We start from the raw sequence: 23,404 nt of genomic DNA, 5'->3' as shown, positions 1-23,404 counted from the left end.
ACCTCCAGCACCAAGGGCTCCCCATTCTTCAGCCATCTGTACACAGGCTTAGGCTTACCGCTCGCCCTGCACTCCCACTGGAGATTAGCCTCGATGGCCATCTGAGCATCTTTCAACGTCTGGACCCAGTGCAGATGTTCAACACCTGGAGAATAAAGAACACGATTTAGTGACAAAATGTCAGCCTTTATATTGACAGTTCCAATGCAAAACGGGTCTTTATTGGCCTAAGTCGTCCTAAAATAAATAATGGCACAAACAATAGCACTATGGCAGAGCTGGAAGCTGCCCTAAGCTTGGGATGCCATTTGTATTTTTCTCTAAGGACCAACTGGCTATTGGCAGTATTCAAGTTGGCAAGACAACAGCTTAGCTACTTCAGAATGACTAAACAGAAAGGTTAATTGGTACAAATTAATTCCAGATTATCTTGTCATTATAATGTGAGCAAAAGGTTTTTCAGGCCTGACTTATGACCATAATGTATCCATAATTTATGGCCCCTAAATGTTAATTAGACTTTTTTAGCTAAACGTTGACAAAAGACAGATAAGCCATTACCATTCAAGGAATTGTTAGTTATTATTAGTTCTATTTAAGAATTTAATGTTGAAAACCCAATTATAGTTTTTGAATTGTTTCATTATTACACAAATAAGCATCTACAAGCATGGGAAATAAAATGAGGAAATCCTGTATGCTTATGTACAGTTAAAATCATTATCACCTGCAGTTGAAGTCGGAAGTTTACATACACCTTAGCCAAATACATTTATACTCAGTTTTTCACAATTCCTGACATTTAATCCTAGTAAAAATTCCCTGTCTTAGGTCAGTTAGGATCACCGCTTTATTTTAAGAATGTAAAATGTCAGAATAATAGTAGAGAGAATGATTTATTTCAGCTTTTATTTCTTTCATCACATTCCCAGTGGGTCAGCAGTTTACATACACTCAATTAGTATTTGGTAGCATTGCCTGTAAATTGTTTAACTTGGGTCAAACGTTTCAGGTAGCCTTCCACAAGCTTCCCACAATAAGTTGGGTGAATTTTGGCCCATTCCTCCTGACAGAGCTGGTGTAACTGAGTCAGGTTTGTAGGCCTCCTTGCTCGCACACGCTTTTTCAGTTCTGCCCACAACTTTTCTATAGGATTGAGGTTTTGTGATGGCCACTCCAATACCTTGACTTTGTTGTCCTAAAGCCATTTTGCCACAACTTTGGAAGTATGCTTGGGGTCATTGTCCATTTGAAAGACCCATTTGCGACCAAGCTTTAACTTCCTGACTGATGTCTTGAGATGTTGCTTCAATATATCCACATAATTTTCCTTCCTCATGATGCCATCTATTTTGTGAAGTGCACCGGTCCCTCCTGCAGTAAAGCACCCCCACAGCATGATGCTGCCACTCCCATGCTTCACGGTTGGGATGGTGTTATTCGGCTTGCAAGCGTTCCCCTTTTTCATCCAAACATAACAATGGTCATTATGGCCAAACAGTTCTATTTTTATTTAATCAGACCAGAGGACATTTCTCCAAAAAGTACGATCTTTGTCCCCATGTGCAGTTGCAAACCGTAGTCTGGCTTTTTTATGGCGGTTTTGGAGCAGTGGCTTCTTCCTTGCTGAGCGGCCTTTCAGGTTATGTTGATATAGGACTCGTTCTATTGTGGATATAGATACTTTTGTACCTGTTTCCTCCAGCATCTTCACAAGGTCCTTTGCTGTTGTTCTGGGATAGATTTGTACTTTTCGCACCAAAGTACGTTCATCTCTAGGAGACCTTCCTGAGCGGTATGATGGCTCCATGGTCCCATGGTGTTTATACTTGCGTACTATTGTTTGTACAGATGAACGTGGTACCTTCAGGCGTTTGGAAATTGCTCCCAAGGATGAACCAGACTTGTGGACGTCTACAACATTTCTTCTGAGGTCTTGGCTGATTTCTTTTGATTTTCCCATGATGTCAAGCAAAGAGGCACTGAGTTTGAAGGTAGTCCTTGAAATACATCCACAGCTACACCTCCAATTGACTCAAATTATGTCAATTAGCCTATCAGAAGCTTCTAAAGCCATGACATCATTTTCTGGAATTTTCCAAGCTGTTTAAAGGCACAGTCAACTTAGTGTATGTAAACTTCTGACCCACTGGAATTGTGATACAGTGAATTATAAGTGAAATAATCTGTCTGTAAACAATTGTTGGAAAAATTACTTGTGTCATGCACAAAGTAGATGTCCTAACCGACTTGCCAAAACTATAGTTTGTTAACAAGACATTTGTGGAGTGGTTGAAAAACGAGTTTTAATGACTCCAACCTAAGTGTATGTAAACTTCTGACTTCAACTGTATCACAAAAGCAACATACAACTGTTCATCTATATATGTTGTGAGTGATCATACTCTGGAATATGAGTTGTCCTTTGGCAATGTTCTTTCCTCTGGAGTTCTCTGCAACACACTCATATACACCAGCATCCTCCAGTCTGAAATATGGTATTTCCAGGACCCCGTTGGAATGATTGATTTTGATCTTGCCAGGGAGGGGATTCCCATCTGTTCTCCTCCATGTGATGGAAGGCACTGGGCTGGAGAGGTCAGTCAGGAAAGGTCACCAGAGCCACATGCTTCATACTGACACTTATTATTAATACATTAGTTGCCAGACATAGATATCTAACATTGTTGTGTGCCATGGGAGATGTCTGGCCAATGACTAATACAGTACATTCTCAGAATATGAAATTCCATATGCAATGACTATGTGACGCTGCTACAGTGTGCTTGCTAATGATCTCAGTTGATTAATGGTTACCCGAACTATCTGCACTGACGCTATCTTGCACTGACTCTATGCACACTCACAAGACTATACACTGAGTGTACAAAACATTAAGGACACCCCCCCCCACCACCTTTTGCCCTCAAAACAGCCTCAATTTATTGGGGCATGGACTCTACAAGGTGTCGAAAGCATCCCACAGGGATGCTGGCAATTGTTGACTCCAATGCTTCCCACAGTTGTGTCAAGTTGTCTGGAGGATATCCTTTGGGTGGTGGACCATTCTTGATACACACGGGAAACTATTGAGCTTGAAAAACCCAGCAGCGTTGCAGTTCCTGACACACTCAAACCGATGCATCTGGCACCTACTACCAGACCCTGTTCAAAGGCACTTAAATATTTTGTCTTGCCCATTCTCCCTCTGAATGGCACATACACAATTCCATGTCTCAATTGTCTCAAGGCTTAAAAATCCTTCTTTAACATGTCTCCTCCCCTTCATCTACAATGATTTAAGTGGATTTAACAAGTGACATCAATAAGGGATCATCGCTTTCACCTCGATTCACATGGTTAGTCTATGCCATGGAAAGAGCAGGTGTCATTGATGTTTTGTACACTCAGTATACACACTATATACACACTCACACACATTCACATACACTACATACGCACACACACATAACACACACACACATACACAGTCATCATTTGCTGCTGCTACTCTGTTCTTTATTTTACTCTTATCTATTCTGATACCTAGTCACTTTATCCTGCCTTCATGTACATTTCTACCTCAAATACCTCGTACCTCTTCACAGTGATCTGGTACTGGTACTCCCTGTACATAGCTCCATTCTTGTGTATTTTATTCCTCTTGTGTTACAATTGTTCTTTTTCTGACCATTTTTTAAAACTCTGCATCGTTGGGAAGGGCTCATAAGCAAGCATTTCACGGTTAAGTCTACACCCGTTGTATTCGCCGCATGTGACAAATTAAATTTGATTTGATTTGAGACCTACTTTCCTAAGGCAAAACATTCCAGTTTCACTGATGATCCTTTGGTGACATGAAGAGTTTCGGGGAACTGAACTTCGATCTTTGGCTCATACTCTCCCATTACAGCTGTGTGAGGTGAAAGAACATCACATTAATTCAAACACAAAATGAACGTTGCGTTCTATAATTCAAATTAAATGCCAGAACTGTGGCACAGAGCAGGTTGGTAAAGGCCAAGCCTGCGTGTTAATATGCTTTACAACATATGCTTTATAACATCTCTGCTCCAGCTCAAATCTTAAGTGGCACACGCTGTATAATCAGTAGTAATGGGGTTGGTGAGGTGAATCTCCCTGTGCAGAAACGTGTTTGTGTGCATGTGCATGTATGTGTTTCTGTGTGTGTCTATGTACTCTACAGTTCTGGATATGTAAATGCATAAACGTGTATTTTCATGCAGAGGGAGGGATTACTTTTCATGCCGCGTTCAAAACAACTGGGAACTGGGAACTTGTAAATCTCAGACTTCCGACTTCAGTGCGTTCAAAACAACTGAGAACTCTGAAAAAAACTAGCTCCGACTGGGAAAAATCGCTTTCAGCGGTCAGCCAACACGGGCCTCTTTCTAGAGCTCCAACTTTCCGACCTGAAGATCACCGGCGTCATGATTTGACCTCGTATTTTTCTGAGTTCCCAGTTGTTTTGAATGCGGTATCAGACCTACAGCTCTGTAGTGTGAATACTGCACAACCCTGCTCCTGCTCCCGAGCAGCAGCTAAACAAACACTGTCACGCTCAAGATGACTGATTTATCTCCTTAGCTTTCACACCCCTCAACGGTACAGGCAAGTTCAGCATGCAGGATAAGCAGTAGCCAGTGGAGCTAGTGAAGGCAGTGGAGCATGCTCACCGTCCCTGCGCAGCACCACAGGGGTGGGTGAGCTGTACACGGTGGCGTTGGTCATCATGTTCCTCACCACACACGTGTAGTTCCCCACATCGGAGGCCTCCACCTTGGCAATGTACAGGTTGCCAGTCCTCTGGGAGATAAAGCGGCGGGTATCCTGCAGCAGGAAACTTGGGCGTCCGTTGAAAACCCACGAGTATTTGATCTCTGCAGAGGAAGAGCACAGACAGCAGCGACCACAGAGGATCGTGGGTATTGACAAAGGAAGAGATACTTGTGCCAATGACATTATAAAATCTGCCAGTGTGGTGAAACTAAGAATAGACAATAGATTAGGTTAGATTCTTGTACCTGTACTGTAGCTATAAAAAGGGTGGAGACATACAGTAGTTGCATCTTATAATATCTATTAACATTGCATTTAGACAGTGTGATAAGACTTTGCCATTTCCCATGCCAGATATGTGCAGGGGGCAGTTCACAAAGCAATTACACTAAACAGATGGTAGCACATCCATGACAGTCATGACATTCTAGTCTGTGAGTACTGTTGCCATCGACATACTCAACAGCAGTATTTCAAACAGTTTATAATTTAATAATGCATCATTCAATAATGTTATGATTTTTAGCTCAACAGCTTAACATGGCTGAACCTTGCTCTTTTCACATCTCCAAGCATTTCAGAGAGTAAGCAGAGATTTGGATACACTATTGAATTCCATTTTCAGTTAGCCCAGATAGCAACCTCCTCCCACACGTATTAAGGGTCAGTGCCACAGGCTTGTGCCGATCACACAGACAGTGGAGTAATTTATAAGTTCAAAAACATTATCGTAATCTAGGCTGGGTCCTTTTTGTCCTGACAGCCTTTAGACTCGGCCTCCCTTTAATGAGAGAGAGAGTGAAAGAGAGACAGGGGGGGGCATGGAGCAGCGGGATCTGGAGAGATCAATGTCAAATTAAGAGCTTCTTAGGGGACAGGGAGGGTAGGATGGGCTGGGGTGTTAGAGCCCCTCTGATCAGAAACACATTACATCCTGCAGTCAGTCTTTTGACTGGGCAGACAGTAAAACATCCTATTGCTTCCTTCAGGGAAACAGTGAATTAAAAAGGATCATAGTGAAAGTCAGGGCAGAGTGACAGACCTTTCATGATTAGAGAGTATTATGGAGTGGTTCTGCTGAAGGGTTTTGGTCTCACAGCAACAGAGGACTCGCAGAATTTAACACTGAACACAGACCATTTTAGAACACCTACTACTGATGGCTCAAAGTTGCTTCAAATAACATGTATCTCCTATTTATATGGCTCTGTGTATTTCTGTATAAGCATTAACTTGCACTAAATTGGTTTGACATTACTGCAGGTTATGGCAGAAAACAAACATGTTTGCTTGGATATAAAATCCACAGCATTGTTCTCCAATTCAAGCATTTATGCCCTTCCTTTGACATCCACCTGGAGACAGCGGCATTGTGAAACACAATCCCATCAAATGTCTATCTGGAAGAAAAACTGGAAAATATAAAATAAAGAGATGAAGGCATTTTGGGGAAAAGGAGGACAGATTGTGAAAAGGTACGGTTTGAATCCCTTGTGGCCATTGATTCAGTTGGAAACAGAGAGTGGAGAAATGCTGGTGCGCTGGCGTGAAATTGTGGTAGTGGTGCGGAATGGCTTCAGGAGTGCGGGGCACTTTGAGGGTCTGCTAATCAGCAGCACACAGACACGGAACAGACTCACAGCTGTGCCACGGGATAAACGATCCCCCCCCAACACACCAGCCACCAGGAGCCTTTATTACCCACAGATACCCAGTCTACACTGAAAAAACCTGACGCTATGGAAGGAAGTGGAGCGCCGGAGGCTTTACAAATGACAGCATGGTAGCGGGTCACATTGGGAAAAAGTGAGCTTGAGGCCATGAAGTGTGAGGGTATGAACTGAGGATGTAAAGGCATTTGGAGTTTGGGGAGAGTTCAGGAAGATGAGTGATCCTGCTACAGTCCAGTAGGAATGATCATAAAAGGAAGAGAGAGAGAGCAGAATATGAAAGACAAGAAGTGAGAAGAAATAGTAGATATGAGAGCAAAGACGTGCAGCAGTGTTGGGGAAAGAAAGTGGGTATGAGAGTGAAGAACCATAAGATAGCTGGGGCGTGAGTGAGAGTGAAGCAGCATAGAATCTGTAAGGGTTGAGGATGCAAAGTGTTATACACTCTTAGAAAAAAGGGTTCCAAAAGGGTTTTTCAGCTGTCCCCATAGGAGCACCCTTTTTGGATCCAGATAGAACCCTTTTTGGTTCCAGGTAGAACCCTTTTGGGTTCCATGTAGAACCATCCATGGTTCTACCTAGAACCAAAAAGGCTTCTTCAAAGGGTTCTCCTATGGGGACAGCCAAAGAATCCTTTAAGGTTCTAGATAGCACCTTTTTTTCTAAGAGTGTGGTACCTCCGTTATGGGGTGGAGGGCCACACAGTAGCACCACAGCCTGGCCTTCTCTCACTGACACTGTGTTCCTGGGCTTTCTGCTGAAGTTCTGCAGATCTGTGGGGAGGTAAAGACAAAGGGGCTTTGATCACTTTCAGATGTCTATAGTTGAACCCCCTCTACAGTGCAGTGAGAATTTAGAGAGGGCATTTTAATTTTGAAGACCGTGTTCCTCTCTATGCACATTGCTTATACCTCATTTACTTTACTTCCCTGTTAATACCACCAGTGATATGTGTGAACAGGGAGAGACATAAATACCTCTCTCTAAACTGGGTTTACAGATCATTTTCACTTTTCATTATATGCTGCTGCATTATAAGGAAAAATAGACAGCACTAGGGACCACAAACCTTCAGAAATATCATTCAAATCCCAAGAGGGGGCAGGCAAATATCAACAATAATAAAGTCTCATCTCATCCGAAGGCTTATCACCATTTAAATGAAAATATCAAGTATGAGCACTTCCTGCATGAAAAATACAACCCCCTACCCCCTGAGTTCGGTTATAACTTCCCTAATGTAATGTGGGATTGGTTTGGATTGGTTAATTAGCTGAGCCTGTCAGTAAACCTGCATTGTAAAATGAAACAACATAAAGCAATGTTCTATTGACACATGAACACCCAACCAGGTCTACCAAGGCATATCCCTTAGGTGGACCATTACAACTGGGTTAGTCTTGGTATTATCTCCAGAGATGTAAATAAATGTGTTGATGGATTCATAGGATAACTTTAGTCTGGAATTATGTTTATCTTTTCACAATCTATAGAGGGAGTGAATTTCACAGTGCATTTGAGTGAGAGGGAGAGAGAAAAAGTGCCCATCTGTTGTTGAAATGCTCCAGATGATGTGATTTAGTCAGGGTGTAACATTAAGCCAGTGTTAAAACCATTCTAAGATTCAGACTTACACTAATCACTAATGGAGCTGCAGGCTTAGTGCATGTCAACACGGCAATTACCCCCAGTAACAGCTCTTCTCAAATTAAAACATGCTTCCAGAATGAGAGGAAAAACCCTTTTGGGGTTCCTAACCTGAATGATTTGCTTATGCTGTACTTAATCGTGCGTTAAATCGTAGCAAATCACGTCTTCACTCGATGTGTCATGACAAGAAAAATTGAATGTGTCTCTAAGACATATGTCTCTAAAAATACACTTGAAAATGAATTGTGTTTAGATAAATGTCTGAAATGGCAGTGTTTTGTTGTTCCTTTGTATTAGATAGAAGTCCAAATCTACTCACATGCAAACTGAACCTTGGCCTCCCTGCTGACGATGGTTCCAAAGGCATTGGTAGCAATACACTGGTAAACACCCCCATGATGTGTTGCATGGGGGGTATTGATCAACAGGTTTCCTTCAACCAGGTTGTAGTTCAAATCCATGTGAATATCTCTCCCATCAACCTTCCATCTGTAGAGCAACACACATAAACACAATGACTATTCATCACTATCAGACAGTATAAACCATCATGGCCACAGGACAAAATATTATTCTAAATTAAAATAGTGACAAGAGGAAAGGTATGAAAGTTAAAGAGTTTAAGGGACAAGCGCCTACTTATAATGCGGGTCTGGGTTTCCCTTTGCTTTACAATTGATGAACACCTTGTTGTCCTCAGATCTCAAGGGGAAAATGCTGTCACTTGGTTCTTGAGTGAAGACGGGCCCATGGCGGGTGTTTCTCTCTGAGTGAAAGAACACAACCGCTTTAGTTATACCTTGCTGCTGACAACTATGTCTGAAAGGTGAAAGACAGGACAATTACTGAGGACAAATGATAAGTTGTGTGAACCTATACCCAATTATGTAACAACCCGTTATATTATACGTACAGTAGTCTTAGGCTACAATAATAGCCTAGCTACAGTGTTGACATGAGAGAGGACAAATACTACACTGACAATTAGAGGCCAATTAACTGATCATATTCCCTACACCCTGTAGCTCTGCATGCATACTAGGACACTGCAATTTACAGTGCACACGGACAAGTCATACAGGAAGTCCAGGGACATCTTCTACTCTATTTTCCTTCTTTCCATTTGAATTCCAACTAACGTACAGTCTGTTGGCACACCCATGACACGTATGGCAGCTCAGTCAGGTCTGTTGTTTTGGTAAACTGCTGCCAACTTACCAATACACCAGAGTAATTACCCCATGTTACTCTAATTAACTCCACTGAAATGCAGCTATCATTCCCTTAATGGGTAAACCCCCCTCCGTCAGAACTAATCGTCTTCTCTGTTCTGACACACAGTAGGCTACAGTATCCTGTTGGTGGCTCACTACAGCTACAGTCTAAGTTCTAATGTCCCCTTTGAAAATCATCTGTTTTTTCCTTTCATATGAAGGATATCAGATTATTTTTTACAGGTACCTAACCTTGACGACTAGGACAAAGAGAAGTACTCCCTCCAGCATCATCATCATGCTAATGAGAGTGTGGGGGAGAAGCTTTGCCTGAGGTGAGGGCCTCCTTTCCTTTCTCAGCCTCCAAGGGAGGAGCTTCATATCTCTGTCCTTTAAATGAAATAAATGAATGAACCTTTTATAGCTGGCCTATTCAACCTGGGAAATGCTTGTGCTTCGTGTAATTTTGAGAGAGCTCACCCTAGCTAGCAGTCACCCTTCTCTTGCCATCAAACTACACATGCACACTGAATATCAATTATATATGTATTTATGTAAATGCAAGCTCAATGATGAGGAAAATACATCAACTCGCACAAAGTAGACGTCTTTGACATCTCCACATTCTGTTCCCTCCTCCTCGTTGTCAGTTTTCTTTTCCAGGCTGCCTTCATCTGTATGTGTCCCTGAGAAAGTGCTGACTTAAGATAAAATGCTAACTCAATGGAAATGGAAGCATAGATAACACAATAGCCACCTACTCCATATACTGTATACATTTAAATACATTTGTCTGATGACTTGTAAATATTCGGCTTGACTTCCATTTAAATCTGTCAGCCAGGCCTGTCAACTTTAAATCCCTCTCCGTTCTGTAGATTCATAATACCCAGATATAACAGTGTGGGAGATACTCTGTTATATTGACACTCCAGATCTCTGCCTCTCCAAGGTCACTCCGGTGTATGGAAACAGAATTCAGGTTAGTAATTGGGACCTTCCAGGTGTGTGTTGAGTGGTTTGGCTAAGAAGCTAAGGAAGTGTTATTGCCATGGAGATGAGCATAAAGCGAGAGATATGAATGAGAAATACAACATAGATTAGCACCATGGAAACCATTGTGTTCTGAGTTAATCACAAACCCTACAACTTTCACTCCAAGTTTGGTAAAGTTTGACACATAATCCTTTGCGGTGATATAGATCAAATGATGAGGTAACCCCCTAACAGCATGCATTCTGGGTGAGAATGGCATGATACTCTTTGAAGAGATAAGGAAATGATAAAACAGACCATGCATAAAGAGGGGAGTATGCAGATCAGGTGTGGTATCAAAGGCAACTTGGGGGACATCTTACCAGCAAGGCAGTCCGTGAGTGACAGAAGGATTAACAGTTCCCATGGCAACAACATTTTCATTTTCCAAGGTCAAAGACTTTCTTTCTTCCCATCCAATTGCCAGTGAGAGGGGAAAATGTCCTGTGTAAACTGCTCCTTTTAGCTGTGGAAGGAGAAAAGAGGAAATAGCCAATACGACAACAATCCTTTTGCAATAGGCTATGCACTGAGCCTGTTAAAAAATGGAGCTGGAATTGAGGAAAATCAGTGAGCCATTAATAATTCATTCATAAAAATAAGCAGGGCCAAGATCCCGTGCCTGAGGGGCAGCTAGTAGCTGATCCACAGGAGCTGATATTTGGTGTGTACATTCTGTTGCTACAATATCTCCCAGGAGCAAGTCAAGGGAGTGAGAAAAAAGATTCAAGGCTTACAGCAGCAACAGATGCGCAGCACAGCCCCCCTGCCAAAGGCACTGTTTAGATTTCTCTAAAACTACTGGTTCAACACATTTACACTGTGAAAATAATGTGATCCATATACAGATCTGCATGCATTTCTCTCCTCTTATAGCAGTGAAAAGTATGTGCCGGGAAGGTATTCGATGTGAGTCTTAAAGGGCAGGGAATATGACAGCATGGTGAGACATATTCATTTAACCTGGCCTCTATTGAGAGAACTAGAGAGAGCAATCCATCTAGAGGCAAGACATTCAATCCACTTCAAAACAGAGCAGACGCAGACACAGACAATATCCTCTATGAATCATCTGAAGGAACTATTATTGCTATGAAGAGCAAAGTATTGCTGCTATACACATTCACAGGCTTTGATCAGCAGGATCAGACAGAGAGGGTTAGGTATCAATAACATTAACTCATTATATTGTGCTGGGATTGGTAAATAAATACCTTGAGTATTACACAGCCCGAATGGGAGACATTTGAACAAATCAAATCAAATCACATTGTATTGGTCACATACACATATTTAGCAGATGTTATTGCGGGTGAAGCGAAATGCTTGTGTTTCTCGCTCCAACAGTGCAGTAGTATCTAACAATTCACAACAACACACAAATCTAAAAGCAAAAGAATGGAATTAAGAAATATATAAATATTAGGACGAGCAATGTCGGAGTGGCATTGACTAAAATACAGTAGAATTGAATACAGTAGAAGAGAAGAAGAACAAGTATTTGATACACTGCCGATTTTGCAGGTTTTCCTACTTACAAAGCATGTAGAGGTCTGTAATTTTTATTATAGGTACACTTCAACTGTGAGAGACAGAATCTAAAACAAACATCCAGAAAATCACATTGTATGATTTTTAAGTAATTAATTTGCATTTTATTGCATGACATAAGTATTTGATACATCAGAAAAGCAGAACTTAATATTTGGTACAGAAACCTTTGTTTGCAATTACAGAGATCATACGTTTCCTGTAGGTCTTGACCAGGTTTGCACACACTACAGCAGGGATTTTGGCCCACTCCTTCATACAGACCTTCTACAGATCCTTCAGGTTTCGGGGCTGTCGCTGGGCAATAAGGACTTTCAGCTCCCTCCAAAGATTTTCTATTGGGTTCAGGTCTGGAGACTGGCTAGGCCACTCCAAGACCTTGAGATGCTTCTTACGGAGCCACTCCTTAGTTGCCCTGGCTGTGTGTTTCGGGTCGTTGTCATGCTGGAAGACCCAGCCACGACCCATCTTCAATGCTCTTACTGAGGGAAGGAGGTTGTTGGCCAAGATCTCGCGATACATGGCCCCATCCATCCTCCCCTCAATACGGTGCAGTCGTCCTGTCCCCTTTGCAGAAAAGCATCCCCAAAGAATGATGTTTCCACCTCCATGCTTCACGGTTGGGATGGTGTTCTTGGGGTTGTAGTCATCCTTCTTCTTCCTCCAAACACGGCGAGTGGAGTTTAGACCAAAAAGCTAAATTTTTGTCTCATCAGACCACATGACCTTCTCCCATTCCTCCTCTGGATCATCCAGATGGTCATTGGCAAACTTCAGACGGGCCTGGACATGCGCTGGCTTGAGCAGGGGGACCTTGTGTGTGCTGCAGGATTTTAATCCATGACGGCATAGTGTGTTACTAAAGGTTTTCTTTGAGACTGTGGTCCCAGCTCTCTTCAGGTCATTGACCAGGTCCTGCTGTGTAGTTCTGGGCTGATCCCTCACCTTCCTCATGATCATTGATGCCCCACGAGGTGAGATCTTGCATGGAGCCCCAAACCGAGGGTGATTGACGTCATCTTGATCTTCTTCCATTTTCTAATAATTGCGCCAACAGTTGTTGCCTTCTCACCAAGCTGCTTGCCTATTGTCCTGTAGCCTTGTGCAGGTCTACAATTTTATCCCTGATGTCCTTACACTGCTCTCTGGTCTTGGCCATTGTGGAGAGGTTGGAGTCTGTTTGATTGAGTGTGTGGACAGGTGTCTTTTATACAGGTAACGAGTTCAAACAGGTGCAGTTAATACAGGTAATGAGTGGAGAACAGGAGGGCTTCTTAAAGAAAAACTAACAGGTCTGTGAGAGCCGGAATTCTTACTGGTTGGTAGGTGATCAAATACTTATGTCATGCAATAAAATGCAAATTAATTACTTAAAAATCATACAATGTGATTTTCTGGATTTTTGTTTTAGATTCCGTCTCTCACAGTTGAAGTGTACCTATGATAAAAAATTACAGACCTCTACATGCTTTATAAGTAGGAAAACCTGCAAAATCGGCAGTGTATCAAATACTTGTTCTCCCCACTGTACATATGAGATGAGTAAAGCAGTATGTAAACATTATTAAAGTGACTAGTGTTCCATATTAGTGGCCAGTGATTCTAAGTCTATGTATATAGGGCAGCAGCCTCTAAGGTGCAGGGTTGCGTAACCGGGTGGAAGCCGGCTAGTGATGGCTATTTAACAGTCTGATGGCCTTGAGATTGAAGCTGTTTTTCAGTCTCTCGGTCCCAGCTTTGATGCAACTGTACTGACCTCGCCTTCTGGATGATAGCGTGGTGAACAGGCTTGGCTCGGGGGTTGATGTCCTTGATTATCTTTTTGGCCTTCCTGTGACATCGGGTGCTGTAGGTGTCCTGGAGGGCAGGTAGTTTGCCCCCGGTGATGCGTTGGGCAGACCGCACCACCCTCTGGAGAGCCCTGCGGTTGCGGGTGGTGCAGTTGCCGTACCAGGCGGTGTTACAGCCCGACAGGATGCTCTCAATTGTGCATCTGTAAAAGTTTGTGAGGGTTTTAGGGGCCAAGCCACATTTCTTCAGCCTCCTGAGGTTGAGGGGTTATTTTCCTGGCACCACTCTCCCAGGGCCCTCACCTCCTCCCTGTAGGCTGTGTATTGTCATTGTTTGTAATCAGGCCTACTACTGTTATGTCATCTGCAAACTTGATGATTGAGTTGGAGGCGTGCGTGGCCACACAGTCATGGGTGAACATGGAGTACAGGAGGGGGCTGAGCACGCACCCTTGTGGGGCCCCTGTGTTGAGGATCAGCGAAGTGGAGGTGTTGTTTCCTACCTTCACCACCTGGGGGCGGCCTGTCAGGAAGTCCAGGACCCAGTTGCACAGGGTGGGGTTCAGACCCAGGGCCCCGAGCTTAATGATGATCTTGGAGGGTACTATGGTGTTGAATGCTGAGCTATAGTCAATAAACAGCATTCTTACATAGGTATTACTCTTGTCCAGATGGGATAGGGCAGTTTGCAGTGCGATGGCGATTTCATCGTCTGTGGATCTATTGGCGCGGTAAGCAAATTGAAGTGGGTCTAGGGTGGTCCTTAACTAGCCTCTCAAAGCACTTCATGATGACAGAAGTGAGTGCTATGGGGCGATAGTAATTTAGTTCAGTTACCTTTGCTTTCTTGGGTACAGGAACAATGGTGGACATCTTGAAGCAAGTGGGGACAGCAGACTGGGATAGGGAGAGATTGAATATGTCCGTAAACACTCCTGCCAGCTGGTCTGCGCATGCTCTGAGGACGCGGCTAGGGATACCGTCTGGACCGGCAGCCTTGTGAGGGTTAACACGCTTAAATGTCTTACTCACATCAGCCACGGAGAAGGAGAGCCCACAGTCCTTGGTAGCGGGCTGCGTCGGTGGCACTGTGTTATCCTCAAAGCGGGCGAAGAAGGTGGTTAGCTTGTCCAGAAGCAAGACATCGGTGTCCGCAACATGGCTGGTTTTCCCTTTGTAGTCCGAGATTGTCTGTAGACCCTGCCATATACGTCTCGTGTCTGAGCTGTTGAATTGCGACTCCACTTTTTCTCTGTACTTACGTTTTGCCTGTTTGATTGCCTTACGGAGGGGATAACTACACTGTTTGTATTCGGCCATATTCCCAGTCACCTTGCCATGGTTAAATGCGGTGGTTCGCGCTTTCAGTTTTGAGCGAATGCTGCCATCTATCCACGGTTTCTGGTTTGGGTAGGTTTTAATAGTCACAGTGGGTACAACATCTCCTATACACTTCCTGATGAACTCAGTCACAGAATAGGTGCAAACTCCGATATAAATTCAGATGGGAACACAATTTTCCTAGATTGTGATCACCTTCCATGTGAACAGAAACCAATACACTGATAAGAAAGTAAACTAAAAGCTAAAAGAGAGAAAAAAAGGAAGTAAAATCTCTCTCACACGGTGTTAAAATCATTACCTTTATACGTTACACAATGTGCCTGAAAAGCTCAGCATGAACTCCTAAATAGGTAATGTAGGCTACTTCTTGACTCAGGTATTGCCCCTCCAATTGTGGAAATGAGCTAATGGACCTTTGTACAGTTATACAATGTTCTTTCAGATTACTTTCTAATGTTAAAACCAGAAAATTTACATTTGATGGCGACAATAATTCTCAAAACTTTTACATCATTTTTTTTCTTTGCAATCAGTGCAGTCTCATTTCCTGTGGTGAGAAATACCCATGTTGGAAACTTAATGGATGGTAGGTAAAATCTCTCTCACACGGTGTTAAAATCATTACCTTTATATGTTACACAATGTGCCTGAAAAGCTCAGCATGAACTCCTAAATATGTAATGTAGGCTACTTCTTGACTCAGGTATTGCCCCTCCAATTGTGGAAATGAGCTAATGGACCTTTGTACAGTTATACAATGTTCTTTCAGATTACTTTCTAATGTTAAAACCAGATAATTTACATTTGATGGCGACAATAATTCTCAAAACTTTTACATCATTTTTTTTCTTTGCAATCAGTGCAGTCTCATTTCCTGTGGTGAGAAATACCCATGTTGGAAACTTAATGGAAGAAAAAGGTGAGAAGTAGTAATCAGGAAAGATCAAATGGCTTAGATCTCAATAGGGATGAGAAGAGAGATTCAATTAGATGAGATTCACTATCTTCTTGATCTTCTATTTTCTTAACCTTCTGCCTTTTTATTAGTCATTCTGCCCACAGTCTTGCCATGAGTCTCAATCAACTATGGAGGAATAAGTCAGTAACAGGACATTTGGCTGATCCCTTATGAGAGTTACATGGATGATGTATCTGTCTCATGTAGGGAAAACTGATGCTGAAACAGTATCCATATAACAATAGACAGAACTCACATTTGACCTATTTGAACCCTAATGGGAGAGCTAAATGCACTGACTATCCCCCCTATCCATCGCAATCCCATCAGTCTGTAATACCATCAGTCTGCAATACCATCAGTCTGCAATACCATCAGTCTGTAATACCATCAGTCTGCAATACCATCAGTCTGTAATACCATCAGTCTGTAATACAATCAGTCTGCAATACCATCAGTCTGTAGTACCATCAGTCTGCAATACCATCAGTCTGTAATACCATCAGTCTGTAATACCATCAGTCTGTAATACCATCAGTCTGCAATACCATCAGTCTGTAATACCATCAGTCTGCAATACCATCAGTCTGTAATACCATCAGTCTGTAATACCATCAGTCTGCAATACCATCAGTCTGCAATACCATCAGTCTGCAATACCATCAGTCTGTAATACCATCAGTCTGCAATACCATCAGTCTGTAATACCATCAGTCTGTAATACCATCAGTCTGTAATACCATCAATCTACAGTCCTTGTTAGGGGTATATGTACCATTTTGGTATTGCAGTTTGAACTCTCTGAACCCTTTCAAGAATATTTGCCAGCCAACTACCCAAAACGCCTATTTGCAATCAATAAAGTATACATGCCAGCTACTGAGGTGAGTCATTAACAATCAATGTGATCTAAATTGAGGCAAGCTTGCCTAAAAAAAAAAAATGGCTGAGCACACAATCCTCTGGCAGAGAGTGAGGTGCGGTGCAAAGAAATTCACTGACAGTAGTGATGTACATTGGCCAAGCGGGGAAACTCTTCCCTTTGGTCCAAGTAGATTCTACTGTAATGATGTAGAATCAGGGCCTTGAATACCGATCCCCAATCATCATATTCTGGCCATCCATTCATTCCAACATTTTCCAACTCTAAGAACTGCACTCTTTTCCACCCAGACAGGTGCTACACATTGTTAATGGATGAGTTGATTTAAACTCAAACATACTGTAAAGCACCAAACTTGACTATGAATTGTGTAATAGAGGAGTGGCATTAATCTAGCCATACCAGTGGCGACTAGGATCACTGAGGAATTATAGCTATTTATGGGTATTTAGAGGATTGGGAGGGCAGGGGAACCATTGCAGTCCATTGCTGAGGTTGTCTAACAAGGCCCTGAAGCCTAAAGTCATTAGTGTCCCTGCTCTGCCAGATGATCGATGCTAATTTATGTTTGCTCTAGTCAGCTGTCCAGTTTCACTTCCAAGCTGATCAACTTTCTTTTGTCTCCTCACTGTAGCACGTCCTCTCCCCCTGGCGCTCAAAGTCAAACTCATGGAGCTGTTTGCATTTTCCCCATGGATGGTAGCTATGATTATGCTCAGCGTCAAGATGCAGAGCCTAGATTCCCGCAAGTGTAAGGTACGACTGAGAGAGATGGCGCTGTTCCTCTGTCAGATAGCACAACTCTGTTTTAATGATGCATATGTCCTGGGCATCCTTGGGGAGGATGTGTTTCTTGGTCACAGTCCAGAAATTTAAAGTAGTTGCTCATGATCCCCATGATTAATTTATATACCAGAGAAAAATACAGTGGTAATAATTCTTGTGCTTAGCGGACGGTGGTCGCAGGTGTTGGAAATACCAAGTGGGATGAATCTGAGCTAATGGTGCCTGCAAGGGAAACTATCTGTCAGGGATTAATCCCTAATAACACTATTGCATAGATAATGCGCCTCTTCTCCCTCAATGGCCTCCGATATTAAGATAGCTAGCTGGAGAGAAATTATTAAATGAGGTATGGGTATTGACACGGCTGGATTCTGGTCTGATGCGTTGGCTGGTTTAATGTTCATTACTGATGAGCAGCATCCCACAGTGGAATATGTAAACTAGGTGGAACTGAGAGGAGGATGCAGTTGAACTCTGGTGAGCAGTGTTCCACTTCATTAGTTCCTGAGTAATTGGCTAAACACGTGACCACAGAAAATTAACATCAGCGGCCTAGCCAGAGGTAATTAAGGCATGTTTTTGGAGCTTACCCCTGTAAATAAGACTAGTAGTATACAGAATCACACACTTGTGGTTTCAAAGGCCTCATTTTGTTAGGGTTAATCATGGCATAGAGCATCTGGACCAGGCTGGACTAAACAGTTTCTCTGTGAAATTGCAACGCCAAGGAGGGGAGGGGAAGGGCGCACACAGAGATACAGTGTTGCAATGGACAGACTTTAATTATTGCTATGAAATATTATACCGGGGGTACAGAATGAATTAAGTCTTGTCCATCCCCTTCCATGTATGGCCTTATCATATCATAGCTCGCCTCTCCAAAACACTCCTGTAATCTCCTTGATCTCAGGTTACCGTCAACCCATATCCATTCATGGGGGAGCAGGAGCTAGGCAAACACTATGGTGGCTGGATGTCAATCAACATTCACTGGCTAAGGGGTAAACATGTTGCTAGCTAGTTGAGAGGAGGAGTAACATTGACGAGTACCATCTTGTTATTTCCCATCTTGCTTTTCAGCATTCACACAAACACTACAGTATGTTCACAGAGTCAACAGGCAACGAAGAGAGAAGGACTGAGTGAAGATACAGTAGCTCAAATTAACCCACAGATTAATCTTTACACTCATACAGTATACAGTATCTCAGTAATTCACTCAAATGCTTAAATAAAATGTGTTTCTACTTTTAGGGGTTATGAAAAGCCACACAAAATGGTAAGCAAAGTAAAAAATTATTCTGTTATCAGACAAATGGCTGTTGTCATGGAGGGGAAGAGAGCTTTTTCAGCCAAAGTGTTATAAGGGGAAGGAAATGGTAAGATAATGGTTATCTGGAGTGCAGTCATGCACACAATTGAAAGTAACCAGTTCATACTAGTCCTTACAGCTTGAAATGCAGACACTGTGATAAGACGATACTGTAAGTCCCATCCCCAATAAAGTAGCTAACACCGATCAGCACCAGGGACAGCGGCAGATACTGTATGTTGAATATTCACAGCCCACTATTGCTAAATGTAATGTGGGCGTAAACACATGCATACGTGCAAATTCACACACACACATGCACACACACACACACACACACACACACACACAGTAGCTACAGCAACAGCTCTTGTACCTGAAATAACACCCACAGTCGCACTCTTTTACAGTATGAAATAAATCACCAGCTCCACTGACAACCATGTTTCCCACTGATTGAGTACTCACAGAGTAACTGGAGAGAGCCCTCTACTTCCCCAGGAGCTGAGACACAATCAGCCCCTTCCTTTGGTCTGCTAAGAGAGAGAGCTCAGAGACCGTGTGAGCTGAATCTGAAGCCGAACAGGAGCCACTGAAATGGTGGGAGCTCGGGAAGCTCTGTGCCTTGCTGCTGCTATTAGTCTGTAACACAGTGTGTAGCCCTGATCACAGGGAACATTTCTTTGTGCCCTGCCCCTTCATGGCACCGCACAATTATGGCACCACTGACGCCAGCAATCCACCACGGCAGGAGTCAAGGATTGTTCTTGAATTCCTGAAGAAAAGGATGACTGGATGTCAAATAGTGATACAAATGTGAAAAACAACACTACAAGTTTGATCCATCTGATCGGCCCCGGATAATAATTTGTTTGACAGAGTTTGTGTATTATACAGTGCCGAAAATCAATAAGTTAAATACTGGCGAATAAATTCACTGCTTTTAACATTTTCTACAATGATGTGTAGTGGTAAAATGCTATAAAGATATTTTGTACAAGTGGTAGCTACTTCATAGGGTATCACCATTTCTAAGAGGCATTGATGTGATACACAAACACACATACAAACACATTCGCACCCACACACGCGCAAACACACACACACGCACACACCAATCACAATGACCTGAATTCCTGAGCTAGCACCACAGAAGCCATTTACTCATTGTAATTTGGTTTCCAGCATGGCAGACACCAGCAGAGCTATCACAAAAAGACAGATTGTTTCTGCAGGTGGATAGAGCCTCGCTTGCAATGGCCTTAATAAAAAGCACTCTGAATACTCCACAGTGTAACATCTGAAAAATGAATTTCTTATCCCAAAATAAGCAAACAACTAGCAATTTCACAACAGTCTTAAAGAGGACCATTGAGCAAGTTGCTGTGAAATGCAGAAACAGGCAAAAGGTAATACAACTGGTGAGAATTACTATTATTTAAGAGCTCTATTTCCAACAAAACTAGTGTCTGTGTTTGTTTGCTAGGCAATTTGACATTCAGTGAAAAGCGGGAGAGAGAGACAGAGACAGAAAGAGAGAGAGAGACAGAGAGAGAGAGAGAGAGAGAGAGAGAGAGAGAGAGAGAGAGAGAAATGTTTATTTATTTTCCCATTTGTACTTTAACTATTTGCACATTGTTACAACACTGTATATATACATAATATGACATTTGAAATGTCTTTATTCTTTTGAAACTTCTGAGTGTAATGTTTACTGTTAATATTTATTGTTTATTTCACTTTTGTTTACTATCTACTTCACTTGCTTTGGCAATGTTAATACACGTTTCCCATGCCAATAAAGCCCTTAAATTGAAAAATTGAGAGAGATAGTCTGACTTGGTTTAGAGCCCTGCATTATATTTCTATTATGAAAAATCCCAATAAATTTAGGCAGCAGCAGTGATATTCAAGATCTAATTTTACTGGAATGGCTGTATCTCAATAGGAGTGTAATGAGGAGGGGAACAAGGCAAGGCAATTCTTTATTAAATTAACATGATTTACCACAACGTGGGGCTGCTGATTACTATGCATAATCCTGCCTGTGACTGGTGGATATTTAATCCACTTTACATCAATGTCCTCTCTCTGGTTCCAGTAGGGAATGGATATGGTATGCTGTTCCCAGTTGGGTACCCATAACCAATCATATCTATATTCCCTCCCTGTTGAGCTAAGAGGACTGGTGTTGGAGTGTGGTGTTATGCTTCTCTGGACTAATGGCTTTTCTATTTTAAGGGGTGACAGGGTAAATCAAATGCAGGTAATCGGATTCATGCCATTGTTTCCAGTGAGTTGCTTACGACACACCATTTTTCACAGCTTGTTTTTGTTGTTGTAGCCTACTGTATCTTACTTAATGAGAAGTGAGTTGATCATGAGCTCACATAAGCCTATGTTAAGCACAATGAAAAGTTTCAAGGAGAATATGATTTCTTAGATTGAACCTTTCACTTGTAGTCTAGACACTGTAATTATCAGCTATATAAAAGGGAAATGTCAAAGAACTCGGTGAATTGTTGCTGGTCTTTGTGAACTGTGCTGGTTTTACAGTATATTTATAATGTGAAATGGCAAACCAGACAGATACATTCAGATATTCATCCTATTGTATTCTTTATCAAAAATCCTCATCCTGAGTACAGACTTTTTCCTATTTCTTCCATAATCCTCAGCCATAGTATCTGTGTTAACATTTGAATCTTCTCTCTCAGCATACACTTAAAATTGCTCTAGTTCCACAACTTCCTTACATGCTCAGCAGCCTTTTGGCAACGCCACTAAATGCCCGAAGCATGGGAGTCACATTACTGCAGCCCCGGAGATTATGAATGAGAGGGAAACTCTTTTAACATTCATTATAGGACCACACATGAATAATTCATTGAATCAAATTACAGGCCCCGAAATATTCAACTGTGTTGTATCAGGCCTTTCCTCTCCAATTGATCACTTCTTATACAAGTGATGTATTTGCTGACAAGGGAGCTGCAGTACCATTCACCTGCTAGCCAGATCGGAAATAGCTCTTACTGTAGGGCGAAGGGACATTAGGAGCAATTCCAAACTGATATAAAAAGGTGAGATCAAGAGAAATCTAACAGCAATACTTATCTACGTCGGTGGAACAATTATATTCGTACTGTCAGACAAAATTAACGTTTCTGTAAATACTACTTTGCACTGAGTCAAATATTACATCCCTTTGAGAATATCTGCTGAGGAAAAGTGAAAACAATAAACTTCAAATCACAACTGCTTATACTGTAACACACGCATCATCACTCTGTATAATATAATCAGAACTGCTCCGAGTTCTGCCAACACAGCCTGGTTGTGGGTCCCACTGGGGAATTGCAGCTGTCGTTCACCTGAATAATGTCGGAGACAGCAGTGGTATTTCAGAGAAAGAAGAAGGAGTCCATCATCTCCGCTAGGTCACAGAGTGAGTGACTAATTCTGCTAAAGGTTAGGCATGAACTGTGACCGCTCTCCTTGACAGGGACTCTGACAGAGCACCCACACCCAACAAAACAGGTCAATGCCGGTCTGATTATTCCTCCTACAGCCATAAGAATAGGAGAGATGATAAACTAGGTGGTGGGCTCAGAGGTTGGCAGTGAAGGACATCAAACATAAATGCAGCTCGAGGGAAAAAAACACCACAATAAAGTTACAATATAAAAAATTCATGGCCTTTTGTTGCATCCGCTGGATGAATCTGTTCAGCGATTCTACGTGGTAGAGCTCAGAACAGCTTTGTTCAGGAGAAGCGTCCCTCAATTCACAGTCTTCAGATTGCAGCCCCTATAAAAGCTGCAGATATGATTTCATTGGACTGCAAATTAAAAAGGCATCTGAAACCCCTATTGACCTATCTACTGTACTCACCTCACCATAGAAATTATCTATGGTAATGCAGAGAGATAATTATATTGTAATGTCCATGGCCCATATCTAAAAGGAAAGTGCTGTTTTCATAATCATATAATAATTAAATGTACTTCCAAAATCAAGATATACCATTGCCTTAGTGTTAACCAGTGAATGAACCTACTAGAGAATATTTAAGGCAAGATCAAAAGGGCACGGCTGTACGACAAGATGGAGTCAAAAGGCAATTGTTCAAGGTCAAGAGTTGAATGATTAAAGCCAGGTTTGGAAAAAAAGAGTTGAGATGAAAAAAATAAAACTGAAACTCCTCAAGCACGAAATAATAATGCTAATCATTTAAAAGTGGTCTTCCTACAAATGGGTTAGGTCGTTGAAATCACTACCACATTTGATAATGTAATACAGCTGCTAAATACTGCATGTTATTTTTCAATATTCTTTCTCCCTCAAGGGTAGCCTACTGCCTTGCCTGCCTATGCACCCTAAACTCTCTGGGACCCCAATTTCAGAGGTC

At 42.1% G+C, this 23,404-nt stretch overlaps 1 protein-coding gene across 1 annotated transcript in view; it reads right to left on the bottom strand.

Annotated features, from left to right (window-relative positions):
- Window positions 1-23,404, bottom strand: part of LOC121578285 (contactin-4) — an 89,294-nt gene that overhangs the window by 27,861 nt on the left and 38,029 nt on the right. Inside the window, exons 2-9 of the mRNA XM_041892553.2 lie at window positions 10,693-10,835; window positions 8,760-8,886; window positions 8,440-8,609; window positions 7,148-7,243; window positions 4,698-4,901; window positions 3,811-3,913; window positions 2,406-2,590; window positions 3-145 (exon numbers count right to left, since the gene is read on the bottom strand). Of these exons, the coding sequence (XP_041748487.1) occupies window positions 3-145; window positions 2,406-2,590; window positions 3,811-3,913; window positions 4,698-4,901; window positions 7,148-7,243; window positions 8,440-8,609; window positions 8,760-8,886; window positions 10,693-10,753 (1,089 nt within the window). The 5' untranslated portion in view covers window positions 10,754-10,835. The remainder of the gene's footprint in view (window positions 1-2; window positions 146-2,405; window positions 2,591-3,810; window positions 3,914-4,697; window positions 4,902-7,147; window positions 7,244-8,439; window positions 8,610-8,759; window positions 8,887-10,692; window positions 10,836-23,404) is intronic.

This window comes from Coregonus clupeaformis, chromosome 12 (genome assembly GCF_020615455.1).
Source record: "Coregonus clupeaformis isolate EN_2021a chromosome 12, ASM2061545v1, whole genome shotgun sequence".
In the NCBI taxonomy this organism is placed as follows: Eukaryota; Metazoa; Chordata; class Actinopteri; order Salmoniformes; family Salmonidae; genus Coregonus; species Coregonus clupeaformis.
The sequence above is the reverse complement of the archived record's forward strand: the minus strand, read 5'-3'. Positions and strand labels throughout refer to the sequence as shown.